Source organism: Cebus imitator, unplaced genomic scaffold, assembly GCF_001604975.1.
Source record: "Cebus imitator isolate Cc_AM_T3 unplaced genomic scaffold, Cebus_imitator-1.0 Scaffold28, whole genome shotgun sequence".
Taxonomy (NCBI): domain Eukaryota; kingdom Metazoa; phylum Chordata; class Mammalia; order Primates; family Cebidae; genus Cebus; species Cebus imitator.
This window is the reverse complement of record NW_016107343.1, coordinates 8,605,745-8,618,395: the sequence shown is the minus strand read 5'-3', so window position 1 is coordinate 8,618,395 and position 12,651 is coordinate 8,605,745. Positions and strand designations below refer to the sequence as shown.

At 46.1% G+C, this 12,651-nt stretch overlaps 1 protein-coding gene across 2 annotated transcripts in view; it reads right to left on the bottom strand.

Annotated features, from left to right (window-relative positions):
• Positions 1–12,651, bottom strand: part of GRIK4 (glutamate ionotropic receptor kainate type subunit 4) — a 337,584-nt gene that overhangs the window by 118,397 nt on the left and 206,536 nt on the right. For both annotated transcript variants that reach the window (XM_017523559.2, XM_037736753.1), the window contains exon 8: positions 12,181–12,342. In XM_017523559.2, the coding sequence (XP_017379048.1) occupies positions 12,181–12,342 (162 nt within the window). The remainder of the gene's footprint in view (positions 1–12,180; positions 12,343–12,651) is intronic.

Sequence of the window (12,651 nt, the reverse complement as noted above, 5' to 3'; positions counted from 1 at the left end):
AAAAAAAAAAAAAAAAGAAAAAAGAAAAAAGAAAAAGAAAGAAAAGAAAGAACTCATCTGATTGTCTTCTTTTACCAACCAACAAACTGAGGCTCAAGCAGTTATTCTCTCGCCCAGGGTCACAAAGCAAGGCCTGGAGGCCCGGCACCCCTTTGTCCAGGCTGGATTCCTCCCCTCTCCACAGCACCGCCTTCCACCTCCCTCCACTCGAGAAGCCTGCATTGTTTTTGCTCTATCAGATGTATTCTTGTGCCTCATCTCCCAGGACAACTTGTGGCAATCTTTCACTGTCACCTTCTCAGCAGCAGACAGGAGTATGAGACTCTGGGGCCAGGGTGGAGGCAGGAAGGGGTGGCGGGCACGCTTCCCTAATGCCCTGGGTTGGGGCCATTACCCAGTTTGCCTTCTGGCCTGATTGGTTGTTTATCCGCACGTTAGCCCCTCGGTTAAGAGCCATTAGCCATTGGCTGCCTACCTAGCACCCATTCTCCCCTTCTTCCTCCCATTTCATTTAGGTACCCTTCCCTGTCCCAAGCTGCAAGGAGCTTCAGAGGAGGCTGACCCAGTTCCGGGTCCCAGGGAAGCCTGGGTGGTCCAAGAATTACTCCACCCCCCATGGCAGTATGTGATTCAGGACTGCATGAGACCCATCGAAACAATGAGCCATGAACTGAGGTCTGGAATGAGGGGTTTGCTTCTCAGGAAAGCTTCCGGTCTCCTAAGAGGACACTCTTTCTCTCTCCTCTGGATATGTCTGTGTCTGGTTGGGATGCCTGGGCTGCTGCAGCCAGCCCAGCTCCAGCCTGAGCATGAAGCTGGTACCAAGAGGGGACACAGCAGAGATGGAAAGATCTGGTCTCCAACCTCATCACTCTGGAATCTTGCTAAGCCATGCAATAACACATTTCTGTTTTTGCACAAGACGTTTTAATACAGGGTTTCTGTTGCAGAGCGTACTCTGGTATCAAGGCCCTGGGGATCCCTTTCCTCCCAGGGGCATTGTTGCACCAGGCCCAGGAGTCTACAGGCTCCCTCTTCCTCCAGTAAGGCTGTGTGCTGGTCCCCAAGAGACCCTCATCACGGCAGACTTGCAGAGGAAGTGCCACGCTGTTTCTCACATCCTCCCACCAAGCCCCCAGCTTGTTCCTGCCACGTGGTTTCCACTATTCCTAGTCTGTCTGGGATGCGGCTTTCTTGGCTGATGCTTTCTTATTAGCACATGATGTGGATGCTGAGAGATCCGTGTTTGTCTGTTTGTAATGTTTCTCGGTGTCTTTAACTCCAGGGCCTTCAAGATTCTTCAAGTGCTTCTAGTACGAATGCCAGCTAGGGACACTGGGTGCGGGTAGCGGGTGGAAGGAAAATCCTAAGGTTCTGGTCTCCTCTCCACCTGTGTGTGGTCTTCAGAGGGGCAACACCAGTGACGTGTCCCCCATAGGCTCTGGGCTTCACGGTTCCTCCCTGTGGTTCAGCCTGGGCTGGTGAAAGCTGATCCCTCCTAAGCCCCAAATGTCTTCTCCCCGGGTGCAGTCTCCTCGGGTTCCTCCACCCCATCACCAGGGCACTCTCTTCTGCAGGCTCCTGGCAATCTGCCCAGGCCTTTCACCTGGATCCTTCAAACTGCTCTGAGAATTCGTCTCCCAACCCTCATGCCTCCAGCTATCTCCTTGCAATTATCAGTCTCCTGCCCTTACCCAATTTCTCCTCTGATGGTGAGTGAGCCTGTCCTCTCTCTGCCTCATCAATTTTTCCAACTTGTTTCAGATCTCCATCCCGAAGCATCTTTCTTGCTCTCCTAATTGCTTTCTCCCTCCGCTATTACTTACTCATTTAGCTCTAGAAAGCATTTGGGGCTACAGTCAGGAAGAAGCCGTTTCTGTTACAAAAGCTCTCCATCCATGTCTCCACTTCTGGCCCCACTGGGGGATGGAGGCACCCCCAATTTCCATCCCTTCTCCGCGCTACTGTTCGTTTTCCTTTTCCTCTCTGTCTTTCATGGCCTCTGCTCCCCATCTGTGTGCACGCACCTCTCGGTTTTGTCTCTGCTTCTCCTGTTCCTGTCTTTTCTAAATATTAAATCCCTCAAATGGCTCAATCCTCATTTAAAAGCCTCTCCTCATTCTTGGCACCAAAACGTTGCTTGGCAATGAACCCTCGATTCTCTTGTTGTTATATTTTCATTTGGTTCTTCATTGTTATTTTCTTTTGAGCTGTTTGCAAATTGTTTAGGGGGATGCAAGACTCTGTATAAATTAAGATGAATCAATTCTGACTCACGGAGCTGTGGCTGAGTTCCTTCCGCCTCCCCTGACATGAAAATAAGGATATCTCCTAAATACATACCTGTAACTCTCATCTCTCTCCAAGCCCCAGATGATGGGATTCCCAGGATCCTCCCAGATGCCCATTTGTCTCTGAACTTCTGTAGCTTAAACTCTATCCACTAATATAATACCAGGACAGGAACCATTAAAATCTCATGGAATAGTTCTTACAATCTGGATTTTATTCAATGAAATAAACACTTAATTACAAACATCTGCTTTAGCCTAAATTCTAATTACTTAATCTAGCCATCTGTAATTTTAATGATTTTCCAGGATTTTTGTTCTTTGCGGCGTGATTAATGGGAACGGCACGTGAAGCTAGCGGGTGTGTGTGTGTCTCCATTTGTGACACCCCTTCTTCTGCTTGCATTGTCTCAGGCAGAAGCGCATTTGCAGCTCACCGTCAGCCACCTGGCAGGTATGGCCAGGTGTGGATTGAGCTTGCTTTCCTGGTTACCTCTCAGTTCAGCCACTCCTCTCTCAGTGCCCTTAGAGCGGGGCTCCCTCTCCAGAAAGCTCCACCTAGAATGCCGAAGGCCTGACCCTGAAGGTGAGGAAGAGAGGGAGACTTACCCATGTCAGGAGAAAAAGGCAAAGGAGAGAAGAAACTGCCAAGAGTGAAGAAAGAGTGGGGAACATCGTGTGGAGAGAGGGAAACAAAAAGGGGGGTCGAGGGAGAGAAAGAGAACGTCCCCACTGAGGCTGGCGCGGCAGCCTTTGCAGAACGCTTGATGGTGGGGACAGAACCAGGCTGTTTTCCTGGAACTGACTCCCTCTCGCCTTCCAGCTCCTAGAACATGAAAAAGCTGGGCTGTTTGTGCTGTGAATTTCTCAGCCCCCAAAGAGACAGGAAGAGGCACTGCTTTTCTTTTTCTTTTTCTTTTTTTTTTCCACCACCATTGTTTCTTTGTTTTCTTTTCTGAAAAAGCGCAGTCTCTATTAACGGAAGCCTAGCCTTGCTACTATTCCTAAGCTAAGAATAGTCTTGTTGCTATTATCCCATAGCAAGTGTACAGTAAATGTTTTCTTTTCTTTTTTTTTTTAATTTTACTTTTGGTTCTGGGGTACATGTGCAGGTCATGCAGGGTTTTTGCATAGGCCCATACATAACCAGGTGGTTTGCTGCCTCTATTCCCCCTTTGACTATATCTGGCGTTTCCATTTAATTCCTCCCCACCCTCCCCACCCGCCGCTGTCCCTCCTCTAGCCCCCCTAACTGCCCCCAGTGTGTGATGCTCCCCTCCCTGAGTCCACGTGTTCTCATTGTTCAACACCCACCTATGAGTGAGAACATGTGGTGTTTCGTTTTCTGTTCTTGTGTCAGTTTGTTGTGAATGATGGTTTCCAAATTCATCCAAGTCCCTACAAAGGACATGAACTCATGGTTTTTTTTATGGCTGCATAGTATTCCATGGTGTATATGTGCCAAATTTTCTTTGTCCAGTCTATCATTGATGGACATTTGGGTTGGTTCCAGGTCTTTGCTATTGTACACAGGGCTGCAATGAACATACACGTGCATGTGCCTTTATAATAGAATAATTTATAGTTCTTTGAGTATATACCCAGTCACAGGATTGCTGGGTCAAATGGAATTTATATTTCTAGATCCTTGAGAAATCGTCATACTGTCTTCCACAATGGTTGAACTAATTTACACTCCCACCAACTGTGTAAGAGTGTTCCTATTTCTCCACATCCTCTCCAGCATCTGTTGTCTCCAGATTTTTTAATGATCGCCATTCTAACTGATGTGAGATGTTATCTCAATGTGGTTTTGATTTGCATTTCTCTAATAGGCAGTGGTGATAAGTATTTTTTCATTTTGTTTGCCTCATATATGACCTCTTTTGAAAAGTGTCTGTTCATATCCTTTGCCCACTTTTGAATGGGGCTGTTTGTTTTTTTCCTGTGTATCTGTTTTAGTTATTTGTAGATTCTGGATATTAGCCCTTTGTCAGATGGGTGGACTGCAAAAATTTTTTCCCATTCTGTTGGTTGCCGGTTCGCTCTAATGATGGTTCCTGTTGCTGTGCAGAAACTCTGAATTCTAATTAGATCCCATTTGTCTATCTTGGCTTTTGTTGCCATTGCTTTTGGTGTTTTATTCATGAAGTCCTTGCCTAAGTCTATGTCCTGGATGGTTTTGCCTAGGTTTTCTTCTAGTGTTTTTATGGTGTTAGGTTTTATGTTTAAATCTTTAATCCATCTGGAGTTAATTTTAGTGTAAGGTGACAGGAAGGAGTCCAGTTTCTGCTTTCTGCACACTGTTAGCCAGTTTTCCCAACACTGTTTATTAAATATGGAGTCCTTTCCTCATTGCTTGTTTTTGTCAGGTTTGTCAAAGATCAGATGGTTGTAGATGTGTGGTGTTGCTTCTGAGGCCTCTGTTCTGTTCCATTGGTCTATGTCTCTGTTTTGGTACCAGTACCATGCTGTTTTGATTACTGTGGATGTGCAGTATAGTTTGAAGTCTGGCAGTGTGATGCCTCTGGCTTTGTTCTTTTTGCTTAGGATTGTCTTGGCTATGCAGTCTCTCTTGTAATTCCATACGAAGTTAAGTAGTTTTTTCCAGTTCTGTGATGAAGGTCATTGGTAGCTTGATGGGGACAGCATTGAATCTATAAATTACTTTGGGCAGTATGGTCATTTTCATGATATTGAGTCTTCCTAACCATGAGCATGGAATGTTTTTCCATCTGTTTGTGTCTTCTCTTATTTCCTTGAGCAGTGGTTTGTAGTTCTCCTTGAAGAGGTACTTTACATCCTTTGTGAGTTGTATTCCTAGGTATTTTATTCTCTTTAGCAATTGTGAATGGGAGTTTGCTCTTGATTTGGCTCTCTGTTTGTCTGTTATTGGTATATAAGAATGTTTGTGATTTCTGCACATTTATTTTGTATCCTGAGACTTTGCTGAAGTTGCTTTTCAGTTTGAGAAGATTTTTGGCTGAGATGATGGGGTCTTCTAAATACACAATCATGTTGTCTGCAAATAGAGACAATTTGACTTCCTCCTTTCCTATTTGAATACTTTTTATTTCTTTTTCATGCCTGATTGCTCTGGCTAGAACTTCTGATACTATATTGAATAGGAGTGGTGAGAGAGGGCATCCCTGTCTAGTGCCTGATTTCAAAGGAAATTCTTCCAGCTTTTGCCCATTCAGTATGATATTGGCTGTAGGTTTGTCATAAACAGCTTTTATTATTTTATGATATGTTTTGTCGATACCTAGTTTATTGAGAGTTTTTAGCATAAAGGGCTATTGAATTTTGTCGAAGGCCTTCTCTGCATCTTGAAATAATCATTTGTTTTTTGTCTTTGGTTCTGTTTATGTGATGAATTCCGTTTATGGACTTATGTATGCTGAACCAGCCTTGCATCCCTGGGATGAAGCTTACTTCATCATGATGAATAAGCTTTTTGATGTGCTGTTGCATTCGGTTTGCCAGTATTTTATTGAAGATTTTTGCATCAATGTTCATCACGGATACTGGCCTGACGTTTTCTTTTTTAGTTGAGTTTCTGCCTGGTTTTGGTATTAGGATGATGTTGGTCTCATAAAATGAGTTAGGGAGGATTCCTTCTTTTTGTATTGTGAGAACTTCACAAAGATATTCCTCAAGAAGAACAACCCCAAGGCACATAATCGTCAGATTCACCAGGGTTGAAATGAAGGAAAAAATGCTAAGGGCAGCCAGAGAGAAAGGTCAGGTCAACCACAGAGGGAAACCAGTTAGACTCACAGCAGATCTCTTGGCAGAAACCCTACAAGCCAGAAGAGAGTGGGGGCCAATATTCAACATCCTTAAAAAAAAGAGCTTTCAACCCAGAATCTCATATCCAGCCAAACTAAGCTTTATAAGTGAAGGAGAAATAAAATCCTTTGTTGACAAGCAATTGCTAAGAGATTTTTGTCACCACCAGACCTGCCCTGCAAGAACTCCTGAAACACTCTGCATGGAAAGGAACAAGTACCAGTCACTCCAAAAGCACACCAAATGGCAAAGACCAAGAATGCAATGAAGAAAATGAGTCGACTAACGGGCAAGAAAACCATCCAGTAACAAAATGGCAGGATCAAATTCACACATAACAATATTAACATTGAATGTAAATGGCCTAAATGCCCCTATCAAAAGATACAGACAGCCAAACCGGATAAAAAGTCAAAACCCATTGGTGTGCTGTATTCAGGAAACCCATCTCACATACAAAGTCACACATAGACTCAAAATAAAGGGATGGAAGAAGATTTACCAGGCAAATGGAGAACAAAAAAAAGCAGGAGTTGCAATCCTAGTCTCCAGTAAAATGGACTTCAAACCAACAAAGATCAAAAGAGACAAACAAGGACACTACATAATAGTAAAAGGATCAATCCAACAAGAAGAGCTAACTATCCTAAATATATACGCACCAAATACAGGAGCACCCAGATACATAAAGCAAGTTCTTAACAACCTACAAAGAAACTTAGACTCCCACACAGTAATAGTGGGAGACTTCAATATCAGAAGTCTGATCTGTCAATATCAGACAGATCAACGAGACAGAAAATTAACAATGACATCCAGGACTTGAATGCCAAGCTGGACCAAGTGGATCTAATAGGCACCGCTTTTCAAAAGGTGGTTGCTAAAATGAGAAGCCTTGAGGGAGGTGTGTTGCTATTGTCACTGCCGTGAGCTTCCTTTCCATGCACTGAGGTGAAAGTGTCTGGAACACCTTCCGTTCGCTCTCAGAGGCCACAGAGACAGTGGCTGGAAGTTTCTCTGGCACTGAGAGACAGATGAAGGTTCTACTCCAGGTTACCTTAGGGTGCTGACTTGGGGGAACCTTGATGTGCCATCCGGCATGTCCATGCCTCAGTTTCCCCACTTGTCCAAAAGGGCTACAAGACCAATCTTAACTGTTACTAGGATGCCCTGAGGAGGAAAACAGGAGAAGGTGAGATAATTTCATGGGAAGGGCTACAGGAGTTTTCAGCTCCATGCCGAGGTGAAACAGGATGGGGTGAGCATCCTGCTCTACTTTGCAAGAACACTTGTTCATTTTATTGGTAAGAAGACCAAAGGGGCTTGGCTGAGAGAAAGCTGACTAAAGTAGATGCAGAATCTGTGACCAGCACAAGGACCAGCTCTAGGCCTGAAACTCACATGGATTCTCCCCGCACAGTTCCTGGAGGCAGCCTTGAGCTGGTGCAGCTCAGCCCATCTTGACTCTTGTTCTCTACCAGCAGCACCAAGAGACCCTTAGAGAACACCCCCACTCACTGAACACCCCCTAGCATTCTTGGGGAGCATAAGATGCTAAGCCTTTGGGAGGCCTGACATTGGACTGGGAAGGAGACAAACGAGGTCAGGGTTTCTATCTTTTAAACTGCCCTGGGCAGCAACCCCGTGACAGGACACCCTCTCCAGTCCACTGAGAGTGTCAGCATAGCACTCCTATTCCACCTGGATGTCATGGACTCTGTCTGGTGTTCTGCACACAGAAAATAGGCAGTGAGGACTGGGCGCTGTGGCTCATGCCTGTTATCCCAGCGCTTTGGGAGGCCAAGGTGGATGGATCATGAAGTCAGGAGTTCGAGACCAGCCTGGCCAAGATGGTGAAACCCCATCTCTACTAAAAATACTAAAAATAAGCTGGGCTTGGTGGTCGATGGCTGTAGTCCCACCCATTCAGGAGGCTGAGGCAAGAGAATTGCTTGAACCCCAGAGGTGGAGGTTGCAGTGAGCTGAGACCGTGCCACTGCACTCTAGCCTAGGATACAGGGCAAGACTCTGTCTCCAAAAAAAAAAAAAAAAAGAAAAAAAGAAAACAAAGCAAGCAGTGAGTTATTAGCTTCCCTCTCTTCGGGCAAGCTTCCCCTGACCTCTGCAGGCTGAAATCAGGGGCTTCCCTCTGCTTCCATGAGAGTAACATACACTAGAAGTCACCTTCCCAGAGGTAGAGGTGAACCCTGCTCCTGCATGGCGCACCAGAGGACAATGACTTTGATCTTCATTGTGTGACTACATGATGGGGCCAGTCCTTCACCCCACTCTGCCATGGTTTGTTTGGTCCCACCAAGTCTCATGTTGAAGTGACCCTGGTGGGTTGGATAAAGGGGGTGGATGCCTGAAAAATAGTTTGGGGCCATTCTTGCAAGAGTGAGCGAATTTTCACTCGTTCCCAAAAGAACTGGCTGTTGAAAAGAGCCTGGTACCTCCTCCCCTATCTCTTTTGCTTTCTCTCTTTCCATGTGAGCTGCATATACCCCTCCTCTTGCCTTCCACCAAGAATGGAAGCTTCCTGAGGCCCTCACCAGAAGCAGATACTGGCACCAAGCTTCTCATACAGCCTGCAGAACCAGAAGCCCAAATAAACCTCTTTTCTTCACAAATCACCCAGCCTCAGGTATTCCTTGAAGGCAATACAAATGGACTAAGACACACACTGCATTCAGGTATTCAGGGGTTTTACCATGTGACTTTGCATTTTTTTCCTCTAAAAAGGTAGAGTGCATTTCCTAACTCCCTAACATTGAGTTTGTGTGTGTGATTTTCTTTGGCCAAGAAAATGAAGGTATGCCTTTCTGGGTGCCCAGGACTAAGAGGTCTTTGTGCTTCCACTTGCTTTGCTGCCTTTCTGCCATCACCATGAGAATATGCCAGGCTGGCCTGCTGGTCCAGGGGACGAGCAAGAGGTACTGGCTCCAGGTAGGCCCCGTCTGGATTAGCCAACCCATGCATGCTGAGAGATCTCAGCCAGAGCAGCAGAGCTGCCCATCTGAGCCTCAGACTCAGTTAGATGAGCTGCTCCCTAGCTGACCCACAAGTGCATGAGCTATATAAATGTGTACTGTATGCATATTTATTGTGTATCATGAGATTTAGGAGCTGGCTGTTACACAGCATTTACATAGCAAAAGCTCCCTGATATATTTAATAATGTCTATTCCAGCATTTGGCATCTATAAGTTGTTATATGAAATGACTTGGTGAATAATTGTGAATTGAAGATAAGATCAGATCCTATTTTATCTTCACAATAATGCTCTAAGATGGTCAGGAATAATTCATCTAAAATTATGGAAAAAGAATCTGAGGCCCATAGGGGTTACGTCACTGCTTAAGATCACACAGTGAGAAAATGTCAAGGCCACTGTTTGACTCCAGGCTCTGTGCCTCCAAGGCCGGTGGTCTTTTCAGCCTGTCTGACCATGACAGCACTGACCCACGGTTCTGTGAAAGGCACTCTGGCCTATGTGCTGGATCTTCACAAAGAAGCCCACTAGGAGCCAAACGACTCTGATCTGTCTGCTCGTGGCCAATGTGAGCATCAATGCAAAGGCCAAAACCTTTAAAGAGAACAAGGAAATAGAGCCTGGGACCATTTACTTCCCCAGGCCAGATGCCAAGTGTGGTGAGGTTTGGGTTGAAGGGAAGAGGCAGATTTTTTTTTCGTTTCTTAATATTGTGTTGTAATACTTTCAAGTTTGTTAGCACCTATTAAAAAACTGAAATTAGAACTGTAAGAACAGCAGACTCAGTTGGGAGAACAGGGCTTGCATTGCTACTGGGGGTTGAGTGATTCCTGCACGTGACATTGTGCTTTGAGAAGTCCCTCTCTGTCCCTTAAGCCATTTAATAGAGATGACCCCTTCCTTCAGCTGCCCTCTTCGATCGATCTTTCCCAGGGGTTTTTGCCTCTTTTAGGTCTAAAATAGCTTGTTGGGATGGGTTCCATAAATCTTCATGAAACTCTGTTTCACAAATCCCTGTCCCGCTCCCTGGATCAAACCTTCCTGAGTTTTCCATGAGCTCTAACCTCCTTAGCTACCCCCTTCCTTCCTAAGATGTCTACGAGGTCTCATGACCATAAAGGCACAGAGTTGTGTGAAAGGTCGTTAAGTCCACGCCCTGGGTTCCGCAGCCCCCCTCCAAGGTCACCATGTTGGCCGAGCACTAATTAGATGCCAAGTGTGTGGATGCCTAGACATGCCCTTGCCTCTGGGCATGTCTTATCAAAGACAGGCATCGCTCCTATTTTTAAAACTCACCAGAGAATTTCCCATTCCAGGAGTACCCAATTTCATTGCCATCTCCTAGGCCTAATTTTAATCTACTTCTTTCTATCTCTAAGTCATCATTCAGCCTGACTCACTCACTCACTCACTCATTCAACAAATACCTAGTAACTACAGTCGTGTGTTACTTAACGACAGGGATGCATTATGAGAAATGCATCATTAGGTGATTTCTTCATACAGCCATCATAGAATGTACTTACACAAACCTAGATACTGTAGCCCACTACACTCCCAAGCTATATGGTATGGTCTAGGGCTCCCAGGCTACAAACCTGCACAACTGTGACTGTACTGAATGCTGCAGGCAATTGGAACACCATGGTAGGTATTTGCATATTGAAACACATGCAAACATAGAAAAGGGACAAGAAAAATGTGGCATTATCATCTGTGGGACCACCATGGTACATGTTGTCCATTGCGACCAAAATGTCACTGTGCCTACGTCACTGTACTTCCATCTAGCCAGGCTCCATTACAGTGAAGCGTGGCAAGGATGTGGCTGTCTTAGAGAGATGCAAAGTGGCACAGAGGTTAAAAGTATAAACTGTAAAGCTGTACGGCCTGGGTTCCAATCCTGGTCCTCTGCTCACTGGCTGTGTGACCCTGGGCTATTTGCCTAACCTTTCTGGGCTTCGGTTTTATCATCTGTAAAATGGAGATACTGGTAGTAGCTGCCTCAGGAAATTGTGGTGAGCATCACAAGGGCTGCCTCGTGTGGCTTTTAAAAATAAAATAATGTGTATAGTGGGGCTAGGACGCATTAAAAGCCACACAATCCACTGGGCGCAGTGGCTCATGCCTGTAATTCCAGCACTTTGGGAGGCTGGGGTGGGCAGATCACAAGGTCAGAAGTTTGAGAACAGCCTGGCTAATATGGTGAAACCCTGTCTCTACTAAAATACAAAAATTAGTGAGGCATGGTGGCAGGCGCCTGTAATCCCAACTACTCAGAAGGCTAAGGCAGGAGAATCACTTGAACCCGGGCGGTGAGGTTGCAGTGAGCAGAGATTGCACCACTGTACTCCTGCCTCAAAACACACACACACACAAACACACACACACACACACACACACACACACACACACACTCCTAGTCTCCCGAGAACTAGCCTTTTAACAAATGTACACAAGCAGATATTCTTGGCCTGCCCACAGAGAAGAACATCCAACTCAGTGGAGAATGGCCATAGAAAGGTTTGCGTCCATCACACATGCAGGAGGGGCCAGAACTGCAGACAGGAAGCAGAAAGGATGAGCTCTGACTCAGGAAGTGGCCAGGGGGTGGACAGAGCACCAGACCGGGAACCAGGAGTCCCGGGGTCTAGTTCCACTCTGCAGCAGCCTAGACGTTTGCCCTTAAACAAGACCCCCACATCCCAACTCCATATCCCATTCCAGCCTGGGCTTCAGTTTCCTCATCTGAAAAATGAGGTGGTAGATCAGCTTAAAGACGCTTCCAAACGATTCTTGGATCCTAACCCCAGGCAGCTTTCAGCAATGGTAGCACTGGGAGTCAGGCCACCGGAGGGCTGCAGACATCACTAAGTGACAGCCCAGTGCCTCCACACAGCCCCCTCCCTGCTGTCTACAGCTCACTGCTTCCCAAACCTCATCCCCTGCAACTGCACCCAGCATCTCTCTACCTCCTCTTCTGAGCTGGGACTGCAGCGGGAGACGGCTGGACTCTAGGAGGGTGTGTTGCCCAGGGGTTGGCCCACAGAGGGGCAAAGTGCAGAGGCCAAAGGGCACCAGGAGGAGCTCTGGCGGGTACTTACCGCAGGCCCAGTGAAGGGCACATGGTCACAGTTCTCCTGCCAGGACTGGTTGAGGCTCTGGGCAAACTCTTGGAAGAAAGCATGGGATTGGTTGAAAATGGAAAATCCCAGGATGTTGACACGATCATCCACAAGGCTGTCCATTCTCTGGAGTGAGAACTCCTGGAAAGACCCAGTATCAGAAATAGAGAACATAGTTAGGAAGGGGTGAAGTGAAGGATGGACTTTGGTAGAGCACATCCGGGTACCTCATTCTAGTCCAGTGAACACCAGACACTCTGTTGGGACCTACGGGTCCAGAGATAACAAGAGCAGTTTTCCTGGGAGTTAGCGAGTGTCATGGTCGAGGATGGAGGACAAAAAAATAGGTAGAATGATCACTAAACAAGGTATATACAAGATACACTAGCTGGAGAGAGAAAGAAAAAAACCCATGTGCCTAGTGGAGGCAGCACTAGGCACATGGGGTTT